Below are 24,039 nucleotides of genomic sequence, written 5' to 3'. Positions count from 1 at the left end.
TCCCCAGGGGGCAGGAATTCACTCAAAGCTCAGGAGAGAGGAAGAAAGGAATGGTGCAACCAAGGCAGTGCCCTGTCTAAGTGTATATATTCCAACAGAAAAGGAAACAGACCTTTCCAAACAAGGACTTATAGTACACATTCTGGCACAGACATTAGCCACAGCGTGATAAGTTTGGAAATAATAATGAAGATTAATTTTCTGGAGCCTCAAGTAAATTAAACTCCTCTGAAGTTTGAAAGGCAAAAGGAACCATGTTCTTACAACTTAGGGAGGGTGCCAGTTCTACAGAACAAGATCCTCCTCTTGCCCTTCCCATAATAGGTAGAGTGGGGGCACTTGTCATGTATTAGTCTGGTACAGTTTTCTACAAATGCTAGGTGAAGGCCTGGCTACACTAAAGTAATTCCAAGTTCTGCCACTGCTTTCAATGAGTTCAGGTTTCACCCTTTACTTTCTCAGTGACCGAAGAATAGTCACACTATTCTAGACTAAACTAGAGTTTCACTGAGTTAAAACTCTTAAAGATGAAAGAGGAATTTTAAATACTTAAGTTATTCTTTTGATGCATGAGCTTTTCAGCAATAAGCATCAACCCTGAGCAGTGATGTGGATACCCGTCAAGATGGAACTTGACAGAGATCTATCAATGATTTAGAATGTAATAGCTGCATTGAAATAATTGGCAGGGGTTTGGGGGGGTGGGGTGTGCTGCAGGGGTGACCTCTATAGAAGATCATGGACTGCCCTGTGTTATACACAGCAGGTTCAAACTGCAGATCAATGGAGGTAATCCTTCCCCTTTATTCAGCACTGGTAAGGCCACACCTGGAGTACTGTGTCCAGTTCTGGACTCCCCAGTACAAGGAACATGGACACACTGGAGAGAGTTCAGCAAAGAGCCATGAAAATGATTAAGGGACTGACTGGAGCATCTCACATATGAGGAAAGGCTGAGAGAGCTGGGACTGTTCAGCCTAGAGAAGAGAAGGCTCGGGGGGATCTCATCAATATATATAAATATCTGAAGAGAGTGTGCAAATATGACAGAGCCAGGCTCTTTTCAGTGGTGCCCAGTGATAGGACCAGAGTCAATGGGCACAAATGGAAACACAGGAAATTCCATCTGAACATAAGAAAACTCTTTTTCACTGTAAGGGTGACTGAGCACTGGAACAGGCTGCCCAGAGAGTTTGTGGAATCTCCCTTCTTGGGGATATTAAAAAGTCATCTGGACATGGTCCTGGGAAACCAGCTCTAGGTGGCCCTGCTTGAGCAGGGAGGTTGGACCATATGACCTGCAGAAATCCCTTCCAACTTACCTCAGCCATTTTGTAATTCTGTGATTTTTACTTGAGAATTGCATTTTTACTGCTGGGCCAGTCACACAGGTGTTGTCAAGCAAGCGGTTTGTTTTATTAAACTGTCAGGAGAAGCAAGTGGCATTATATGGGACTACCCTTCCTAGTAAGTGAACCCCCGTAATACCAGGATAATAAGCCTCAGGGATGAGTGCTGGATGGGACTGCAATCAAACATTACTTACCAAACACTTATAAAAAGGCAGAGACAAAAAAGTAAGAGCAAAAATCAACAAAAGAAACTTTGCCACAAGAATCTTACAAAGAATTACGAAAAAAATGTTGAGGAAAAAAGAATGTTCACAACTGTTTGCATTAGTAATTAAGGTGCACAGCACCTAATGACCAGAACAGATTCTGAATGTACATCTCTGCCTATGGGTGGGATCCTGCAGTGCCTGCTGTATTTTTCTGGGCTGTGGGGGCTGATTTCATCGTATTTTGGGCTCAACATGTACCAAAAAAGTTCAATTAGTAGCACATTATTTTTCAAAATAGAAAGAACAATACTCACTAAATGATCCATGAACTTCATCCTGACACCAATATGGCTGTCATCTGCAAAGATAAAATCTGGTCCTATATGCTATAACTCATCCACAGAGCAAGACAGACCACCTTGATAATAGCTGGTAACTTTCTTTGCACTCAGCACTAAATTCTCAAAACACACACACAGAGGTATTTACTAATGATTAATTATGCAGTTTTCTGTATTAACTTTTATAAGGCAAATTCTGCTTTGACATAAATTCAGAGTAACTACCACCATCAACAAAGTCAGTTTGATTTTACATCAACACAGCTAAAGAGGGAATCTGATGCTAAGTAAATAATATTTTCTCCCTGAAAAGAAAAAAATGACAACCTGGAGTCATGCCTCTCAGACTAGAGTAACCCTGAGCAGGCCCCTGGGAAGGAGGGCAGTGATGCTGACTGCCTCCAGGCCCTCAAGGGAAGCAGCCACTCAACATTCCCCAACTCACATTCTGGGGTGGGGCTATTTCTAAAGGAAGCACACAAACCCCAAGCCTCCCAATACAATTTCTTCTCCTTTACCAAAGCAACCTTCCTACACTGGTGCTTACCAACACAAAGGCAACACAGGTGAGCCTTTTGGCTGGGTTTGGAGGACATCTTCCCCTCTGGCCTAGGGCAGTACTCAGGGCCACCCCACACCCAGCTTCCTGGCCACAGCCTCTGGGCTGGCCAGGCCAGGCTTCACTTCAGCAGTATTTTTTTTTTTTTTTAAAACCTTGAGACAAATGTTTCTCCCCCACAGTTGAAAGCTGTCCAAAAAAAACCAGGACCACGCACAGACACCCACCCCTCTAGGCCGTGCTTCTCATGGCCTGCCATGGACACATGCACTCCCAAAATGGTGAAGGGGGGGGCTTCCTTGCAGCACAACCTCCCATCTCTGGCAGCGGGGCCAGAAAGACACCGCTGTCAGCAGCCCTCCTGTCTGAAGAAAGGGGCTAGAGAGTGGACAAGCAATACAGCTGGGTGCAACAAGGCCAGGCACTCACCCACAGTGCACAGCTCACTGTCCTGCAGCCCTCCATAGGTGGTGAAGTGGTATCTGCCACCCGGAGCCATGTACCCTGCTGCCCACCCCTTCCCAACCTATACACATCTCTTGTGTTCACCAGCCTCACAAAGCCCCGCAAAACATCACAGTACTGGGCACAGCCAGCACTTTGTAGGCTTCCCCCAGACACCAGCCCAGCCCTCAAACAGTCAGCAGGCCCTCCTCAGCATGAAGAATGTCTATTTTATATATATGTATACACACACACACATGCATTGCACACACTCTTAGTCTCTGACACTCAAGCTCTTTTTATCCAGCTCCTGAGGTGGAAGGGGCAATATGGGGAGGGATGGCATCAGAAAAAAAGGGGATCTCGGACTTACCTTCTACCCACAGCTCCTCCATGTTGGTTTCAAGATTTGCTGCCCTTAATCCTACAGCGAAAGCCCCAAATATGAGAAGGCCAACAACCAAAAACTTTCCACAGTTTTTTTGAATGTAACAGCCTAGTTTAAATAATAGTCTCTGAAACTTTGCTCTCAGCCATAGTGGTGCTTTTCTTCCAGTAGCTTTCCCCTACAAGGCAAGGAAAGGTTAGTAGTTAAGAGGCTGGGGCAGACATTGACACAGGCAAGGCACACTTATTCCAAGAGGACATATGGGGAAAGCCCCCCTCCAAGCACTAACACAAGCATAACAGTTATTTATACATAAATGCTCATATCCCCACAGTGTCCCTTGGAGTAAGGACAGTAATGCTATCCTTTGTGAAGGGCCTTCACCCCACAGCTCAGCCGAGCAGCTTGCAACCACCATTAAGTATTCCTGTAGGCCAAGATGTGTACCTTCTCATAACCATCCTATTGCTAAACCACCACATAGTTTTAGGATTCCATCACTGCTTGAAATCTGTATAAACAAGACACTGTGTGTGCCTGCTCCCTGCTTAAGCTGCCCATCATTCACTGTCTTGCACCCAAGTCATCACTACCAGTTCAGGTTGCAACACACTCGTTCATGCTGGCAAGATTCACAGCTCTAGGGGAGAAATAACCTATGTCGATGAATCTCAATAGGCATGTCAAGAAAAAAAGTTCCCTTTCCTGTTCTCATTAAACCTCTAAAGGGCTGATGAAGGGGGGTGGGTCGATGGTGAAGGAAAACTACTTCGTAGGAATTTGTTGCCATTTTTCCCATTCCCAGCCCTTAGCACAACTTTGTTGTAAATGCATGATCCACGTGGTGAGCAGTGCTGTAAGATCTTAAGCAATTAATTTCCATAGAGTTTGGAGACACTGTGCGATCTTAATTAGGAAGTAGAGCAGCCATCTGTAAATTACGACAATATTTGTGAACGGAAGAGGGCAGCCACATGGATTTTTTTGCATTTCCCCTTTTTACAAAGCCTAGAAATCTGCTCCACAAAATGAAATGCTCTTTGCAGAAAGGCACTGTCTCTCGAGGTTGTTTAATTTGAACATTTTTTGGTTCGCAAACGTTAGCGGTTGGGACCGTTTACCCTCCCCTCCCCGAATCGAGCTTCCAGCGCGCTCCTGCACCTCCGGCTTTTCCACGCTAACAATAAAGCCAGTGAGCCGGAGGAACTCAGTACGACCTGCACAGAAGATTTAAGGTAGTAATTTATTTACAACTTTCACTTTTCCTCCGAACGCTGGGGTAAACGTTACAAACTTTCTCTGCTATGAGAACCCCTCTCATAGTAGTCGCGTTTTCGGCACTCGGTGGAGAACTTTGCAAAAGCCCAACTTTTTGCCAAGAAAGCAGCCACTCATTTTCTCCCCTTTTCCGGTTAGAGACCGGTGTTAATGAAGTTGCAGAGTGCTACGAGAGAATAGAGAGAAGCAAAAGAAGCGGAGAGGGGAGAGGAAAAGCGAGACCGGGCCACAAACTACCCGGGGGAGGCCGGGAGAGAGGTGAAACTGCCTCCGGGAAATTTAACTTAGAGGGGCGCTCCGCAACACAAACACGCACCAGGGAAAGCATATGCAAGAAGGAAGGGAAGGAGAGCACTCTTTCCCGCACTAAAGAGTCACAGACGTCCCTCTCTTTTTCCCAGCATTTTATTAGTGACTGTTTCATTTCCATCTCCTCCTTCCACCTCCCACGAGAAAACACGTCCCCCATAATAATAGTACTAGCATGCATCTATATCTCTGAAAAATGTCTGAGAGATTGAATGCACCTTTGAGATCTGCTCCAAGGCGAAAGCCGCATCGCAGTAGCTTGGTCGCTGCAAATACTCCCGGTCGGGCGCCGCGGCGCGCTGGTTCCCTCCGGTCCTTCGCCGTCTCCCGCTATCGCTCCTCGCCGCCCGGCCGGGGTGGCGGCCGCCGCCGCCCCCCGCACCGCTGCTCGTCTCCAGCTCCAACACGTTAACGGCTGAGGCCATGTTGCCGCCGCTGCCGGCGGAGTGAGGAAGTTGCCTTTGCTGCTGCTGCCGCTGCGGCGGGCCCCGGAGCCCGGTAGTGGCCCGCGGAGCGTGGCGGGGCCCGCGGGGGGCTGGCTGCCCTGCAGACCGCGGGCTGGTGCTGCCGCCGCCGCTGCGCGGCCGCTTCACGTGGGGCGTTGGGCGGTGGCTGCCGCCGCGGCCGCTCCTGCCGAGTCGCACCCCGCGCCTTCCATTGCCACATCGCGTGCGATCCCCGAGGTGCTGGCAGCTGCTTCCTGCACCCAGAGAGGGTGGGTGGACAGGCACGACCTCTGCCGCCGCGCGTTCCTCCGCTCTCGTTGAAAACGCTTCCTCCGGGAAGCCGCTGTCCGCAGCGGCGCTCAGCGACGGCGGCGCAGCAGCGGCACGGCGGACTGCGGCTGCTGCTGCGCTGTCTCGCCGCGCTGCACCATACCGCCTCAGCGCCGGGGTCTTACCCTCGAACTGCGATGCCAGCGAGGCTCCGCGCTCTGCCCCGCGGTGGCAGGCGGCTTCCTGATGCTCTCCCCCGACTTGTGTACTACAGGACCGAGCTGGAACCCCTCAGCTCAAGAGATGAGGTTAAGAAGAATAAAAGGACTCTCTCCATTCGGATAAAGAGGAAGAGGGGTAGAAAGGGAAGAGTGAGAGAGGGAGGGGAAAAAAAAAGCTGAAAGCCCGCCCCTGGGGCTGTCAGATGGCTTGGATTTCTACCAGGCGGATTGGCTCGAGGAGGGTAGAAATTACTCAGCAAACATGACTATTATTAGCTGCTTAGCAACAGCTCACCAAAGTAGAGAGACCACCCAAGCAGGCAACCCTCGTGTGTGCATCGCCAGCTTCAGGGGGAGCCTTAAAGAGATCCAGCCTTATTTGCGTGCAATACTTCCATTAAGGAATGTCTCCCCTCCTTTCTTCTTCATTTTCTTTTCAAGATTTTTTTTCATTCTGGATGCTTTTAGACAAATACATGCCCAGAAATTTCTCGTGATCTATATATAGATTTATTTTTTTAAAGAGTGGGAAACGGGAGGAAAGCAGCATTAAACGTTTTCTAAAGCCCTTAAAAGAAAATCCTTTTAGGGGCACCTTGGCCTCAAGCTGCAACAAATACTGGGAGGTCCAAGCTGAATTCCCAGGCTTGCAGAAACAATGACAGGATGGTGAATACTGCGGTAGGAAGTGCCAGATTTTTCTCACTCTGACTCTATTTTTTAACTAAAGAGGTGACTTAGTTCCTTGCAATAAAAACCACCCTGTCCAGTTAGAAAAACACAGTGGAAGCTTATGACTTGAGGGATTTAAAGCTGCACAGTAGCTAGCCTGTTTCAACTTAGGGCTCATTCTTTAAAATTGAAACCGGAGGATAGCTAATTTTAATATGTTTTAATGTAAAAAATAATGAAACACAGCCGCCTGGCCGCGCTAAACACTTCTTAAACTATACGTGATTGTTTACTTTTTTGGCACCGCTCCTCCCCGTCTCTGTTCATTACGAATCAACCATTAATTGCTGCCGTTACAGCTGCGCGCATTCTCGTCCAGCCTCGGGGCTGCGCGCACGGGCTCCCAGCGCGGCTCTCCGCAGAGCGGTGACAGCACAGAGGACGCTACACTCCGCTCCTCGTCGCGCCCAGCTCTGGCCCAGTACACTCGCGCGGAGGACAGAGAAAAACTCGCCCGCCGCGGCTCCGCGCCCGGCCCGTGGAGGCTTTTTGGGAGCTGCCTCCGAGCAGGGGAATTGTTGCGCGGCAGCGAAGGAGCGCGGCTTTAAGGCGCGCCTGGTGTGTGTTCATAAAAAATAAATAAAATAAAAATAAGAGAGAGATTGAGAAGATAAAAAAAGTCGAGATGGAGACAGGACGAGACGGGGTCGGACCCGTGGGAGCGAGATTCTGGGACAACCTCGCCGGGCGGCGCGGGGGGGCGCTGCCCCCTTTCTTTCCGCGCTGCGGGCAGCATTGCCGGGGCGGCTGCGGGACGTGCTCAGAGGAGGTCTTTCCCAGTACTGTATCCCGTACCACGCCGGGACCGCCAAGCCCGCAGGAACCAGACACCTTTCCATTTGTCCTGGTTCTGGCAAGGATAGAGTTAATTTCACAAGGAGCCAGGACAGGTGAGCCAAGCTGGCCGGGGGCTATTCCATACCATGTGACGTCATGCTCACCATAAAAAAGGGCTAGTTGGGCAGTGGAGGGTTCGGCGTGGCTCCGGGACGGGTTGAGTGTCCGGTAAATCGTTCTCTATTATCACCCATTGTTACTATCTGTTATCAGTACTGTTGTTGATTGTTTCCCTCTCCCTTGTTGTCCCAGTAAACTGCCCTTATCCCAGCCCTCGAGGCTTTGCCGTTGTTTGTTTTTCCGTTCTCCTCCCCATCCTGCTGGGGGAGGGGTGAGCGAGCAGCGGGTGGCACTTAACTGCCGGCTGGGGCTAAACCACGTCAGTCCTTTTTGGCGCCCAACGTGGAGCACGAGAAAATTGAGATAAGGATAGTAATTGGAAGAGATAATGGACAAAACATGGACTGAACATAGCTTGAGAGTGAAATAGTGGTGAAGGGACTAGAGGTAGATTATGTGTGTAGATTGTCCACTCTTGTTTGGTGTTGTGATAGTGGTGTTTTAATTTTGGTGTGGGGAATTTTTTTTTCTTTTTCCTTGTCGATGTGATCAGTGTGTGTGCAGTTTTTGTGTTGAATGTATATTTTAATGATAATTCTTAAATATGTGATTCACAGAGGCGAGGGGTGGAATGTGTTGGGCTTGCATGGCAAGGTTTTGGTAGTGGGGGGGAGGGGGGGGCTACAGGGGTGGCTTCTGTGAGAAGCTGCTAGAAGCTTCCCCTGTGTCTGATGATAGAGCCAATGCCAGCCGGCTCCAAGACAGACCCGCCACTGGCCAAGGCCAAGCCAATCAGTGCCTCTGTGATAACATATTTAAGAAAGAGAAAAAACAGTTAGAGAAGGAGCTTTTGCAGCTGGGGAGAGGAGTGAGAAGATGTAAGAAACTTTGCAGACACCAAGGTCAGTGCAGAAGGAGGGGGAGGAGGTGCTCCAGGCGCCGGAGCAGAGATTCCCCTGCAGCCCGTGGTGAAGACCATGGTGAAGCAGGCTGTCCCCCTGCAGCAGCCCATGGAGGAAGGATGAGGGGGTGTAGAGATTCTACCTGCAGCCTGTGGAGGATCCCATGCCAGAGCAGGTGGAGGCACCTGAAGGAGACTGTGGCCCTATGGGAAGCCCAGGCTGGAGCAAGCTCCTGGCAGGACCTGTGGACCTGTGGAGAGAGGAGCCCATGTCAGAGCAGGTTTGCTGGCAGGACTTGTGACCCCATGGGGGACCCACGCTGGAGCAGTTTGCTCCTGAAGGTCTGCACCCCATGGAAGAGACCACGCTGGAGCAGTTCGTGAAGGACTGTAGCCCATGGGAGAGACTCACATTGGAGAAGTTTGTGAAGGACTGTCTCCTGTGAGAGGGACTCCATGCTGGAGCAGGGGAACGATGAGAGGAGTCCTCCCCCTGAGGATGAAGAAGCGGCATAAACAACATGTGATGAACTGACCGTAACCCCCCATTCCCCATCCCCCTGTGCCGCTCATGGGGGGAGAAGGTTGAAGCCGGGAGTGAAGTTGAGCCCAGGAAGATGGGAGGGGTTGGGGGAGGTGTTTTAAGAGTTGATTTTATTTCTCATTGCTCTACTCTGTTTTGCTTAGTAATAAATTAGATGAATTCCCTAAGTTGAGTCTGTTTTGCTCATGACGATAATTAGTGAGTGATCTCTCCCTGTCCTTATCTCGACCCATAAGCTTTTCATTGTACTTTTTTCTCCCCTGTCTAATGAAAGAGGGGAGTGATAGAGTGGCTCTGGTGGGCACCTGGCCCCCAGCCAGGGTCAACCCACCACAGGGTACAAACACAGTTATAGGTTGTCCCAAAGTCAGTTTCCTGGCTTCTTCAATTAAAATCACCACTGCAGCAACACCTCTCAAGCAAGCAGGCCATCCTTTACTGACATCATCTAACTGTTTGGTGGAATACCCCACAGGTCTCTTCCAGGTTCCCAGCAATTGAGTTAGGACTCCTAAGGCCACTTGTTGCCTCTCATGCACATATAACTGAAAGGGTTTTTCTAAATTTGGAAGTCCTAATGCAGGAGCTTCCATAAGCCTTTTCTTGATTTCGTCAAATCCTTTTTGGCATTTAGCAGTCGATTCCAATAGCACTTCTGGACCTTTGGTGGCAGCCAAGAATAGTCTTTTGTCCAGTAGTCGGGCTTTCCCATTCAAAAGCAAGAATGAGCTGGACTTTGTTCATCCAACAGAATGCAAAAGAAAGCATCTTTTAAATCTAAAACTGTAAAATACATGTTACTTTCAGGGATGGAAGCAAGTAATGTATATGAGTTTGGCACCACAGAGTAGACACTGACTGTATGAGTATTAATTTCCCGCAAGTCCTGTACCAATCTATATTCTTGAGAAGTAGGCTTTCTTACCAGCAAAATGGAGGTATTAAATTCCAATTGGCACTCCCATAATAGTCCATATTTTGAAGAAGAATTAATGAGTGGTTCTAATGCCTTTCGTGCCTCTAATTTGATAGGGTATTGTTTCCTTCTTACTGGCTGGGGTCCAGATTTCAGTTCAGTTCTGATTGGAGTAATGTTTTGTTGCTCGTCCCGATTTCCCTGATGCCCATACCAGTGGTATTACAGCATCCAATGCTTCTTCCGGAATATCTGCATTTTCATCTTTTTCACCTTGAATCAGCAGGCACATCTGTGCTTTCCAGGCATTTTCTGGGGGAATGTGTAACTATACCAAATTTTCAGAAAAAGTTATTTGTGAACAAATCTCATCCCAGTAGTGGCACGGGGCACTCAGGAATATAGAGAAATGAATGAGTTAACATAGTGTTTCCAATAGTACACTCCATTGGTTGTAAAAAATGACCTTTGAGTTCTTTTCCCAGTGGCACCAATTACACTAGTTTTAATTTTGCTTAAAGGTCCCTTGCAATCAGTAAGTACTGAGCAAATTGCTCCACTATCTATTAAAAAAATCTACTGATTTATTCCCCAGCTTTACTGGAACCAGAGGATTGGCTGGGGAGACTTCAATAGATTCTTCCAGTCCCCTTCAATCTAACCCTATTTCTGCCAATAACCCGGTAGCTGCTTCCGTTCCTTTTTTCTGCAGACAATCTTTTTTCCGCAGACAATCTTTTTTCCAGTGCCGTTCTTGTCTACAATAGGCACACTGATTTACTCCTACAGGAATATCACAATGACTTTCTCCAATATTTCCATGACCTCCTCCTCTACCTCTAAATCCCCCCCTCTACATTTTCCTCTACCTCTCCCTCTGCCACTTCCTTGTCCTTCTGACAAGGCGGACAACAAGGAAGCTTGCAATTTTGATTTCTTTTGGTTTTCCTTCTCTTCCACTTCATCCCGATTATTATAGACTTTATAAGCAATTGATAACAATTGAGATATTGTCATGCCATCAGCACAGTCTACTTTCTTCTAATGTCAGGTGCTGCTTGACCAATAAACAACACATTAAAAAGTTTAGAATTATTTCTGTCCTCAGGGTCCAGGTTAGTCCACTTCTGAGCTACTTCACATAATCTTTCATAAAAGACAGATGGATTTTCTTTATCTCCCTGTCATATTTCACACAATTTTGCCCAATTCTGCAATTTCTGGATTCCATGCTGGATACCATACAGGATAAATTTTTGGTACTCTCTTATTTTTTGTAACCCTCCACCAGTATTTGGATCCCACCTGGGATATCCCCTTGGGAGATAGATATCCATGTTAGGCACTCCCCCATCTTCCTGGGTTACTCCTTTTTTAGCTTTTTCTACAACTGTTCTCTTTTCCTCTGTACTAAACAAATTTTCCAAAAGAGCTTGAATGTCACCCCAATTAGGATTATGAGTCATCATTACAGTTTTAATAGTGCTATACATCCCTTCCTTTTTCTTTTATGGCTTGTACAACAAGAATTACTATCCTTTTTCTTAATCAAATAAATGCCATTTTGATATTTGGAATCCACAAGTCCACAAGTTTTTTCTAACTTCCCAATCATTTCGTAGAGCAAAGAACAAATCCACATAAGGTATCTCATATACTTAACTGATCCATTTTCAGGCCATTTTTCACCATCATCTAATTTATACTGTGGCCACCATTGATTACAATATCATTTCAATTTATCTTTTGTCATGGGGTCCCCTCCAAACTTCTTCCAGTTTTTCAGGATGCATCCTAAGGGTCAACAAAGGGGAGTCTCCTGAGAAGTAATATTGCCCATATTGGTAAAGAATAACTCAACGTTTCTTACAAAATTCACAGATTCAGAATGAGGGATGTCTCTTAACGATGAAACAGTGTGTAGAAACAGTATAATTATGAGCTCAGATGGGACAAAATGTCCCCAGATGTGTGCTACTTCCCTAAGAGACATTTCCCTTTTCCCTTACTTTATCTATTAGAAAATACCTCTTTTTCCAATAGTGTTACACCATTGTGTCGTTTACTGCCCGACTGCAGGAGAGGAGCTGATGGAGTCACTGATGAACAGGTCGGTGCACACTGGAGTCCAGTCTGGCCACTTCTCCCCATTGGGTACGGCAAGATGATCTGGGCAAGACTGTCAGCACGGTCTCATCTGGGTTGCCAAAACTGTTGTCCCAAAACTGAGAGTTCATTTACCTGGTGTGCAATATGCCAATATAAAGACAGAGCAGAGGTATTTTATTGCATATTTGCGCAGATATGGGTGTCTGTCCCAAGACAGCACCCCAAAGCTCCAAATCACTGGTTATTTATAATACAACATTGACATATTCATCTTTCTAATACATATGCAGTTATTCTATTAAATGATTGGTTTAGATTTCTTCATCTAGCATGCAAACTAGAATGCATGCTCAGTTCTTTTTCTCCACCTTTATCTTTTGAGTAGGTGGTATAATTGGGGTAGGTGGTCTGTAAGTCGGTGGTCACAATTCCCCCTGCCGGAATTACCTAACCCCTAGTTTCACGTTACTTTTGGCAAGTCCAAATGGCTCTTCATGGTTTACTCACTGAACTAGTAATGTGTCAGTTAAACTTCAGCTTTTAACAATCACAACCTACTTATCAGACAAAGGTACATTATTTAGATATTTCTTGTCTGGACTTAGACCAGCAGGGGTAGGGCTACACAAGGGACATTTGAAGGAGCATGACAACTTGATTCATGTCACATTTTACATTTGATTTTACTGTAATATCACAGCTCTAGAAGACCTTGACATATTTCAAAAAAGACAGTTCCTTCCTTCCTTCCTTCCTTCCTTCCTTCCTTCCTTCCTTCCTTCCTTCCTTCCTTCCTTTACTGCGATATCCTGTCCATTCCCTGTCCTTCTTTCCCTCCCTCCCTCTGTCTCTGTTTTCAGGTCACGAGCTTATTTCATCTAGAGTATATCAGTCTGCGTTGGGTTTGCGTGGCAAGGTTTTGGTAGCAGGGGGGGGCTACAGGGGTGGCTTCTGTGAGAAGCTGCTAGAAGCTTCCCCTGTGTCTGATAGAGCCAATGCCAGCCAGCTCCAAGACAGACCAGCCCCTGGCCAAGGCCAAGCCAATCAGTGCCTCTGTGATAACATATTTAAGAAGGGAAAAAACAGTTAGAGAAGGAGCTTTTTGCAGCTGGAGAGAGGAGTGAGAAGATGTAAGAACATCTGCAGACACCAAGGTCAGTGAAGAAGGAGGGGGAGGAGGTGCTCCAGGCGCCAGAGCAAGATCCCCCTGCAGCCCATGGTGAGAAGACCATGGTGAAGCAGGCTGTCCCCCTGCAGCCCATGGAGGAAGGATGAGGGGGTGTAGAGATTCCACCTGCAGCCCGTGGAGGATCCCACGCTGGAGCAGGTGGAGGCACCTGAAGGAGGCTGTGGCCCTGTAGGAAGCCCAGGCTGGAGCAAGCTCCTGGCTGGACCAGTAGATCCGTGGAGAGAGGAGCCCATGCCAGAGCAGGTTTGCTGACAGGACTTGTGACCCCGTGGGGGACCCATGCTGGAGCAGTTTGCTCCTGAAGGTCTGCACCCCATGGAAGAGACCACACTGGAGCAGTTCGTGAAGGACTGTAGCCCATGGGAGAGACTCACATTGGAGAAGTTTGTGAAGGACTGTCTCCCATGGGAGGGACTCCATGCTGGAGCAGGGGAACGATGAGAGGAGTCCTCCCCCTGAGGATGAAGAAGCGGCAGAAACAACGTGTGATGAACTGACTGTAACCCCCATTCCCTGTCCCCCTGTGCCGCTGAGGGGGGATGGAGGTTGAAGCCGGGAGTGAAGTTGAGCCCGGGAAGATGGGAGGGGTTGGGGGAGGTGTTTTAAGAGTTGATTTTATTTCTCATTCCTCTACTCTGTTTTGCTTAGTAATAAATTAGATGAATTCCCTCTCTCAGTTCGGTCTGTTTTGCTCGTGATGATAATTGGTGAATGATCTCTCCCTGTCCTTATCTCGACCCATAAGCTTTTCGTTGTACCTTTTCTCCCCTGTCTAATGAAGGAGGGGTGTGATAGAGCGGCTCTGGTGGGCACCTGGCCCCCAGCCAGGGTCAACCCACCACACAGTCTAATGTATTTGTGTTGAATCTTAAATTATCTAAAATTATTCTCCAAAGAAAGAATGATTTGTTTAAATTATTTCTAGTCTAATCCAGTCCTTGTATTTTGTCATTATTTTCTCTCCTGCTAAAATTATATATAATTTTAACTACTTTAATGAAAGATTTGCGAAGAGCTGCATTATTTTTTTCCTGCAGGCTTTTTTTTTGGTCAATGCTATAAGGTATCTGTGCTACGGATATCATAGATACCTAAATATTACAATTTCTGATGATGAATTTTTTACCATCCTTTCACAGTGCAGGTTTTGGTTTTTTTACCAACCATGAAGAATATGAAAATCATTCTAACTTTCTAAAACAGAATCAATATCCTGTTAAATATCAGTAAGTCAATTCAATTAGGTAGTAAATGTGAAGTAAAACCAGAATGAACTAAATGAATACTGGATAGCTACATTCTTGTTTTCCTATGTTTGCCTTCTTTAGAAGCAATTAATGATTTAAATATTACAAGGTCATTTTGCTCTTTTCAGAATGTTTTAAATAAGAAACAAACTCCCAAGTGATGCTATCTATAACTTTTATAAGCAACATCTGTATTGGCATTGTTTTTGCTTTATCACAATTATTTCTTTTTTGTTGCTCTTTCATAGTGTTGAATTATGATCTAACATTAGTATAACCCACGATTTTGTTGCATATGAAAGCTACTTTTGTTATTGGAAGGAAACAGCATGTATTTGGTAAATCTGAGTAATTGAAGATTTCTCATACAGTTACTCCTGTACCATTGATCTAATGCCTATCTTCTCCTCTTTAATCTCTACTTTCTGGAAGAGCTGTCTGGAGCCTTCAAGTCCGTACTTTTATGCAGAACCAGTAAGTGAGCCCTGAAATCAGGGCTTCAGGTATCTTGTTCCCTTCTCTCCAGTCTCCACATCCCTATAATTCATAATCATAGATATTATATGAAATAGAGAGCTTTTTAAAATTTGTTTTCCTGCTTCAAGGACTTATTTTGGACAAGAATGAAAACAGTAGCTGACTTTTTTTTTTTTTTTTTTCTCATGATGCTTCTTTTCAGTCTGTATTGGGTCTGGCTGAGATGGAGTTAATTCTCCCCACAGCAGCCCTCATGGTGCTGTGCTGTGTATTGGTAGCTAGCAAACTGTTGATAACACACCAGTGTTTTGGCTGCTACTGAGCAGTGCCAGCACACATCAAGGCTGTCTCTCCAACATTTCTTTTTCCCCAGCAGCAGGCTGGGGGTGGGCAAGATCTTGGGAGGGGACACAGCCAGGACAGCTGACCCAAACTGACCAAAGGGATATTCCATACCATATGAGGTCATGCTCAGCAATAAGAAACTGAGAATAGGGGGAGGAACAGGGCGGGGGCATTCGGTGTTTTTTTTTTTTACAATGTTTGCCTTCCGGAGTAAGGGGCAGGCATACTGAAGCCCTACTTCCCAGGAAGTGGCCGGACATCGCCTGCTGATGGGAAGTAGAGAATAATCTTTGCTTTTTGCTTTGCTTCCGCGCGCGGCTTTTTTGCTTTAGCTACATTAAACTGCCTTTATCTCGACCCACGAGTTTGGGGTTGTTTTTCTCCATCTTCCTTTCTCCCCTCCCTGCCTTGCTGAGGAGGTGAGTGATAGAGTGGCTCTGGTGGGCACCTGGCCCCCAGCCAGGGTCAACCCACCACACAGTCTAAGTTTCTTAAGCAAGATCCTTTTGAATTGTGCAAGCTCTCCATGTTTCCCTTCTGGGGATCTTTCTTCAAACAGCATCTTAGCCTAGTGCCTATATGTCCTGGTTCTGGCAAGGATAGAGTTAATTTCCCAAGGAGCCAGGACAGGTGAGCCAAGCCGGCCGGGGGCTATTCCATACCATGTGACATCATGCTCACCATAAAAGGGGGCTAGTGGGGCAGGGGCGGGTTCGGCGTGTAGGCGTGGCTCCGGGGCGGGTGGAGCATCCGGTTGGTGGTGGCATCGGTAAATCGTTCTCTGTTATCACCCATTGTGAATATCTGTTATCAGCACTGTTGTTGATTGTTTTCCCCCTCCCTTGCTGTCCCAGTAAACTGCCCTTATCCCAACCCTTCCATTCTCCTCCACATCCCGCCGGGGGAGGGGTGAGCGAGCAGCGCGTGGCACTTAGCTACAGGCTGCGGCTAAACCACGTCAGTCCTTTTTGGCGCCCAACGTGGGGCTCGAGGGGTTGTGATAACGACAAGTCTGACCCAAGTGTGTTAAAACAAAGTTGTTATAAGCATTTATGATGTTATTGAAACAGTCGCTGGTCATAATGATGTTCCGTTTGGTCACGTGGCTCTGTTTTGTAAACCCGTGTTTACTCTATGCAATCCCTGTGGTGCTGTTTATCACCTCTGGGAGAGGGGTTCGTGTTCTCATGTTGTTGTATTGTGTGATAATGACTTATGATAAGATATCATTGACAGTCATGGGTCTGAGCTGGTATGTGTATGTAGCATTTTGGTCAGGCCCGTACCTCGGTCAATATCTTTCAGAATTGATTAATAATGGGACCCAATCTATGGGGAAGATGGGGGGGATACCTTCTCCCACTCTTTCACCTCCTCTTTTCCCTTTTGGTTGGTTACAACAATTTTTGAGATTTTTGAATACCCTTGGAATGTTCAGGCCAGTATATTCCTATTGCTAGGTCTCCTGAATTTTTTCCCACAATTGCAAGACCCTGATAAAATGGTAGAATATTTGAAAGGAAAATGCTGTGGGCATTCTAAGGAGACACAACTTACTGTGCTGTGCTGGGCCCTGGCCACAATCTATCAAACACTGCTTGATAGTAGACAGCACCATCCAGAGGGAGAGAGCAGACCCTCAGGCACTGCAGCTACCCAAACCCCCGCAACAGGCACTGTAGTCGAGCCAAAAGATCAACCCACACCAGTATCAGTTGCCCCTATACACAAAAAGAAATACACAAGGAAATTGGTTCGCTTAGTGAAAGATGATGATGAACTGGGGCCATCCCGAGAACAATAAGAAGAGCCAGAACCAGAAGTGATTACTCGATCCCTGTCCCTGAGTGAGTTGCGAGATATGCGGAAAGATTTCAGCCGCCTTCCAGGGGAGCACATTATTACCTGGCTGCTCCGCTGCTGGGATAACGGGGACAGTAGCCTGGAACTGGAGGGCAGGGAGGCCAAGCAGCTGGGATCCTTGTCTAGGGAAGGGGGCATTGACAAAGCAATTGGGAAGAAGGCACAGGCCCTTAGCCTCTGGAGGCGCCTCCTGTCAAGTGTGAGGGAAAGGTATCCTTTCAGCGAAGATGTCGTATGGTGGCCAGGCAAGTGGACCACCATGGAGAGAGGTATTCAATATCTGAGGGAATTAGCTGTGCAGGAGATGGTTTATTATGATCCGGAGAACGCACAGTTGCCCACAGACCCCGATGAAGTCCAGTGTACCCGACCCATGTGGCGAAAATTTGTGCGAAGTGCACCATCATCGTACGCCAACTCACTGGCGGTAATTGACTGGAAGAGTGAAGAGGCACCCACGGTGGACGAAGTGGCTGGCCGACTCCGGCAATATGAAGAGAGCCTTTCTTCCTCCCTAGTCTTGGCTGTGGAGAAATTTCCCAGATCCTTCCAGTGCTCCAGAATGCATCCCAGTGGTGTTTTTCGTGGGATTGGTTTCTTACTCGGAAAAATACCCAACTCTCAAGGACTCAGTGGTTGTGATTGTGCACTATCACAAGCACTAGTCAGAGGGGCCCCAACCCACGTTAGAGCTCCCTCACAGATTTCTCTTGGTGCGGGCCTGTCCCACCTCGATGGTAAGAGAAATCTCAACCTTGGAGGCTTCCCCTCCCCTGTGGGCCCTGCTCCACAGGCTTTCGCCTAGCAGAGACTTTTACCTGAGACGTCTCCCTAGCCCAACTCTGCACAGCTTTCACCGCGCCTTACGAGCAGGCCTCCCGTGCTCCTAGTGTGGGCCTGTCCCAATGCGGGCCTATCCCGGAGAGCCACGGGGCTCCTTGAATAAGGACTTCAACTTGTGCTCTTGGTGCGGGCCTGTCCTGCCACGATGGTAAGAGCAAATATTAAAAAAAACAAATACTCAAATCAAATAAGAATGCCTTTACCTCTCCCAGGGGTCTTGCTCAGAGCTCTTCGGTCCGGGGATCGGAGGTTCTCCCCGAGAATTCCCCGGTGCCGGCTGGAGATCCTGCGATCCCACGGATCCGTCGAGGTTCAAAAGCAGTGTCCCACCTGGGTCGCCAGAAACTGTCACCGAAATCCGGGAATAAACCTCGTAACACCAATGTAGTGTTAAAAGGCAGGCATTCTTTATTGCAGCGCTGGATGCACGGGGGATAGCTCCACCTAACGTGCATACCTAGCCTACGAACATGCACATATTTATATTCTCAATGCACACATGGTTACAATTACATCACATAGTTACTTAGTTACTTCATTATGATTGGTGTAAAACTTTCTTGCTTTGCTTTTAAAGCTACAGACTTAAAGAAATTCGGAGAGCATGCCCAGTGAGGGGTGGTCGTACCTTGGAGGTGGGTAGCTTTTAGCATGGAGGTGTGTTTTGGTATTATAATGAGATTATAATGAACAAAGTTCACTCAAAGGACATGATTTTGACAGAAAATGAAATATTATTTGGCTCATGTACCAACCACGCAGTTTATCAGTTCCATGGTACCACCAAGCTCTCAGGTTCTCGTTCCTAAAATGTTTTTCTCATTCCTTATTACTGCTAATAATCTCATCTTGATCCCATCACCATGGTTAAAAAGTTAAACACATCGGTTACAATCCCCCCTTTGGAAGTTTTGAAATAATCACCTTTTCAATACTTCCACTATACTAATTATTTTCTATGTGTTGGAGGAAACTCTGGGATTGTTTGTTTATTTTGCTGTTTCGCAACAGCTTGGATGATCATATGAGTGAGAGAAGTTTCACGAGTAATTTGTTTTTTTCAGATATGTTAACCGATTCATCATTTTCCAAGTTATGATATATAATATTACTGACAAGGTCATACTGATCAAAACAAATGTTAAGAGAATCACGATGGGGTGACACAACTTGTTTAGGATGCCTGTAGCAGTAGGCGACCATCCGAAAAGTGTGTCCCACCATTTAAGTTCTGCATCTCTCTGCACTCTTTCAAAAACTCGATGTATTTCTTTCACATTGTGATGAACAGTTATTAGGGTTTTCTGTCCGTTTTCCTTAATTTTTTCCAAAATTTCAATCAAATCCTTGCGTCGTAATAACTGTTTTACTAAAGTGAGATTCATTCCAATGGGGATAGGTAATAATTCATGGATCAACATGTAGTTAGACTGCAAAAGTTGGTGCGATGTGACTGGGGTCGAATAAGAAAAGTCACGTCCATCAATCTTAGTAAAATTACAAATACAAAAATTTGAATGATTTTTAATCTCTACCACTACCTCATCTACATATAAAAAATCACAAACAGTTCTCAAGCATACACAGCCCTTGCCAATATATATTAAGTATGGTTTCAGGGTTTTCGTTAGGATGAACCTCAAAATGGCAAATATTTTGTTCAGTATCCAGACAAATATCTTGTGCCTCAATTGCATTACCTTCACAGACAAATCCTTGTTGTTCTCGCACGATGCAAGATTCCAAATTAACAGTTTGCCATTTTTCATTCATCCTTCGGGCCCATACTCTATGCTCGGAAGGATAGAGTATAGTTCCGTTATGGTTTATCCCTAATGCAATGATGGGATAAATTGAGTATTTAGTAGCATTAGATATAGTGAGCACAAAAGTTATAGCTGTGTTTGTAACGGGATCATAAGTAAAGTTTACCGGGCTCCACCAGGACTGGAGTTCTTTCTCAAAATCAGTAGCACTGTCCCAGATTATTTTCCTAATTTCAGTAGGGAGAGTGCCTTCTTCGCCTTCTCTTATAATTGAGGCAGCTACCGACTGCATCCATAATTGAGCCTGGATACAACTGAGAGCCAAGGAGAGGTTATTTTGGATCACCCCAAGTGCGTCCGTAATTAACTCGTGGTCCCTTACATTTATTCTTTCCCATGTGGGTAATATATTTGACAACAGCCACTGGTTAGTTCCTAAAGCCAGTAAAGAAGATCGTAAAGGTTGTTGTAATCTAGCCAAATCACTAATTGAGGCAGCCAATTTGTTCATTATTACTTCTAAATCAATGCTATTTAAAACTCCCAATCCTGTTCCCAAAACACCGGTCAAGTCTCTCCGTGTTCTTTTCATAGTAAGAGTTCGTTTTTGCAGCCAGGTTGTCCACCCCTCATATGAGATTTTTAAGAAAGGTGAACAAGCTGGTTGAATATCTGAAACATTGTTTTGCATTGACAATTCAACTTGTTTGAGAGACCATGCCGGGTTAAACAATATTTGTTGCAAGCCTGTATTTCTGATCACATATGGTCCAATTTCAAAGATTTTCGGGTTAAGCGCAACAATTGGTTGGGTAGTAGGTATTATAACGTCTATTTTAAATTCTCCCCAGTATTTAGTGTTATTTTTACCACATATTACTTTACGGGAGTATTGTACAGCAGTCAAATTTAACCAACAATCTAAATTTTGATCTTTACACAAAATAGGGCCACGTGGTCCATTTTCATAACTGTTTATAGGTTCAATGCGAGATTCAGTGATTAATCTGCATCTTATTGTGATGTCATTCCCTTGTGGTACCATAAAAGAGGGGGTGACTTCACTTTTACTAGTTAACGTAAAAAGGGTATCTGTGCCAGCGTGCGTGACTACTGCAACAAGCATCACTAGGGGTTTAGTTATAACATTTATCTTGAATTTAAATGTAAGGCCTAGTAATCCTCCTGTCAATGGATTAGGTCGCCAATTGCACACCACATAAACTGGCTTAGTCAAAGTAAAATTGTGCCAACAATCTCCTTGTTCCTTAATACAGAATTTGGTGATTTCAACATTATTGGTACTAGGGTCTAAGGAGTAATTACCGACATTCTGCTGGCGGCAACACGTAATGAGAGAATCTTGTTTGTTACATTTCCATTCTGTGGTGGGACAGAGTCTCGTTGTCATATTAGAACTAGGGTCTAAGAGATTTCCGGAGATGGTAATTGAAGAAGCTTTCTCATGAAGAGATCCTTCCATCTTTCTGCATCCTATTTGGATTTTTTCTCCAATTGTTCCTGTTAAGACACGGATTTAGTCCTTTCTGTCCCATTCCCACTCAGGTGGGTGGTAAACTTCAGATTCATGCATTACCACAGTGGCTAAATTTGGGGAACAGTCTTTGGGGTATGGTCCCATAATAGCTTGGGACCATGGCCATTCTATATTTCTTTGGCTACAGATTAGTGATAAAATACAAAAAAGTGTTATCAGCCTAATCAAACAATTCATAATATTCATAATTCAACACATAACATGCAAACCCTTTATAAATTTTCCATTTTTGAGAACCAGTTCTTTTAGCTTTCCAGTTCCCTGTCAAATTTTCTACACAGTCTGAGTTTCAAAGGTCCCTCTTGCGTAGATGTCCACTGCTCTGACGGTGCCTTCTTTACTCGAGTATAATGAATCCATGGCTCCACTCCTTCTACCTTAACTGCGGTATAAGTTGTCAACAGTACCTGGAAGGGTCCCTTCCACCACTCTTGGAGTGGTCCAAGTCACCCGGCTGGTATGGATGTACAGGCGTATCAAGAGCAAGTGGTCTGGTCAGCACAATATATCTTCTGAGCGCTTCGAGGGTCTTTCCTAAAGAAATCAGATATGTTTTCAAATCTGTTTCCCCTGTTACCCTCATGTCCCCTGGGATTAAAGGAGTTTGGTAGGGTTTGCCATATAATATTTCATATGGACTTACACCGTCTTTAGATCTTGGTTGGATTCTTATTCTTAACAGAGCTAACGGCAAGGCCTGTGGCCATTTCAAAGATGTTTCTTGGCAAATTTTACTCATTTGTCTTTTCAAGGTCTGATTCATTCTTTCAATCTTCCCGCTTGATTGCGGTCTCCAGGGAGTGTGTAAGTCCCATTTTATCCCCAGAATTTTACTTACTTGTTGGACTATTTCTGCTACAAAATGTGGTCCTCTATCAGAAGACATGCCCAATGGTACCCCAAACCTTGGTATTATCTCTTTTAACAATATTTTAACCACTTCTCTCGCTTTGTTGGTGCGACAAGGAAAAGCCTCTGGCCATCCAGAAAACGTATCAATCAGTACCAGCAGATATCTATACCCATTTTGTCTGGGTAATTCAGAAAAATCGATTTGCCAATAATCTCCTGGGGAATTACCCTGCTTTGTTACTCCTAAAGGTGCTTTCCTCTGGTTTAAAGGATTATTTTTAAGACAGATCGGGCACTTAGCTATTATTGACTTAATTATTCCTGTCATTCCTACGCACACTACAAATGTTTTCAAATTTGTAACCATAGCATCTACACCCCAATGCGTCTGCTCATGTTGCTCTTTTGCAAGTTCCAACATAATTTGCGGGGTCACTATTACCTGATTTTCTGGTGTTACCCACCATCCTTCTGCATTTTGGGATGCCTTTAAATGCTCTGCCAATTGTTCGTCTAATTTACCATATCTTACTTTTACATTTGGAATTTTTACCTGTTTTACTGGTACCAGTGCAAGGGTACCTCGTTCTGCAGCCTCCTTTGCAGCTTTATCCGCCAACCGATTACCTATATTGACAGCCGTCTGACCAAATTGATGAGCTTTGCAATGCATTACGGCCACTTCCTTTGGTTTTTGCACATCTTGTAGGAGCTGAAGAATTTCCTCCTTATGTCTTATAGGTGATCCTTGGGCTGATAACAGCCCTCTTTTTTTCCAGATGGCTCCATGAGCATGGATCACACCAAGTGCATATTTGGAGTCAGTCCATATGTTTACCCTTTTCCCTTTGGCCATTCGTAAGGCCTGCTTCAGCGCCACCAATTCTGCTTTCTGTGCTGATGTATTTGCAGGTAGTGTCCCTGACTCCAATATCTTGTCGGTGGTGACAACAGCATACCCGGCCATTCGCCTTCCTTCTTGCACAAAACTGCTTCCATCCGTGAACAGCTCCAGATCAGGATCCTTCAAAGGTTCGTCCTTCAGGTCCGGTCTGCTGGAATAAACTTGTTCAATGGTTAACAGACAGTCATGTTCCAATTTCTCAGTAGGATTCTCTGTTGACAGGAACATTGCTGGATTTACAATTGCTGTGGTTTTTAATTCCACATCATCTTGTTCCAATAGGACAACCTGGTATTTCAACATTCTGCTAGGGGATAGCCAGTGACCCCCCTTTTGTTCTGAGACAGTTATTACCATGTGTGGTACATATACCACTATCTTTTGGCCCATAGTCAATTTTCGGGCTTCCTGAATCAGCAGCACCGTTGCTGCCACGGCACGCAAACATCCCGGCCATCCTTTACTCACAGTGTAGTCATTTCAAAACATGTTTCTTTGCTTTCTGCTGCTATCAGGATGTCATCCACATACTGTAGTAATATGCCTCCTCCTTGATTCTGTTTCTTCCACATTTCTAACTCTTTTGCCAATTGGTTTCCAAATATTGTAGGGCTATTTTTAAATCCTTGTGGAAGTACAGTCCATGTTAATTGCGTTTTCCTTCCTGTAGTGGGACTCTCCCATTCAAAGGCAAATATGCCTTGACTTTTCGTATCCAGAGGTATGCAAAAGAAGGCATCCTTTAAATCCAGCACAGTAAACCATTTATGTTCCTCCCTCAGAGATGTCAGCAAGGTATATGGATTGGCCACTACTGGGTGTATATCTTGAACTATCCGATTTATGGCCCTTAAATCTTGAACTATTCGATATTCCCTGCCTCCTGATTTCCTTACTGGTAATATAGGGGTATTATATTCTGATTCACATTCTACTAGCAGCCCATATTCTAAAAATTCTGTGATTAATTCCTCTAGCCCCTTTCGGACTCCCCATTTGAGAGGGTACTGTTTTTGTCTTACCGGCTTGGCTCCAGGTTTTAAAGTCACCTTTGCCGGTTCTGCCAGTTTGGATCGTCC

General features: G+C 45.5%; 1 protein-coding gene and 2 long non-coding RNA genes across 4 annotated transcripts in view; 2 read left to right on the top strand and 1 right to left on the bottom strand.

Annotated features, from left to right (window-relative positions):
* LOC142599151 (protein patched homolog 1-like) overlaps positions 1-5,957 on the bottom strand; it is a 130,538-nt gene extending 124,581 nt beyond the window's left edge. For both annotated transcript variants that reach the window (XM_075738875.1, XM_075738876.1), the window contains exons 1-2: positions 5,099-5,957; positions 3,279-3,471 (exon numbers count right to left, since the gene is read on the bottom strand). In XM_075738875.1, the coding sequence (XP_075594990.1) occupies positions 3,279-3,471; positions 5,099-5,305 (400 nt within the window). In that variant the 5' untranslated portion in view covers positions 5,306-5,957. The remainder of the gene's footprint in view (positions 1-3,278; positions 3,472-5,098) is intronic.
* Positions 1-9,008, top strand: part of LOC142599260 (uncharacterized) — a 106,752-nt gene extending 97,744 nt beyond the window's left edge. The window contains exon 3 of the long non-coding RNA XR_012832890.1: positions 8,929-9,008. This is a non-coding gene — a long non-coding RNA (uncharacterized LOC142599260). The remainder of the gene's footprint in view (positions 1-8,928) is intronic.
* On the top strand, positions 5,780-7,140 carry LOC142599266 (uncharacterized). Its single transcript, XR_012832896.1, has 2 exons — positions 5,780-5,904; positions 6,849-7,140. It is a non-coding gene; the product is annotated as an uncharacterized LOC142599266 (long non-coding RNA).
* Positions 9,009-24,039: the final 15,031 nt, after the last annotated feature.

This window comes from Balearica regulorum, chromosome W (genome assembly GCF_011004875.1).
Source record: "Balearica regulorum gibbericeps isolate bBalReg1 chromosome W, bBalReg1.pri, whole genome shotgun sequence".
Taxonomy (NCBI): domain Eukaryota; kingdom Metazoa; phylum Chordata; class Aves; order Gruiformes; family Gruidae; genus Balearica; species Balearica regulorum.
Note: the sequence above shows the minus strand (reverse complement) of the source record. Positions and strands in the feature narration are given on the sequence as shown.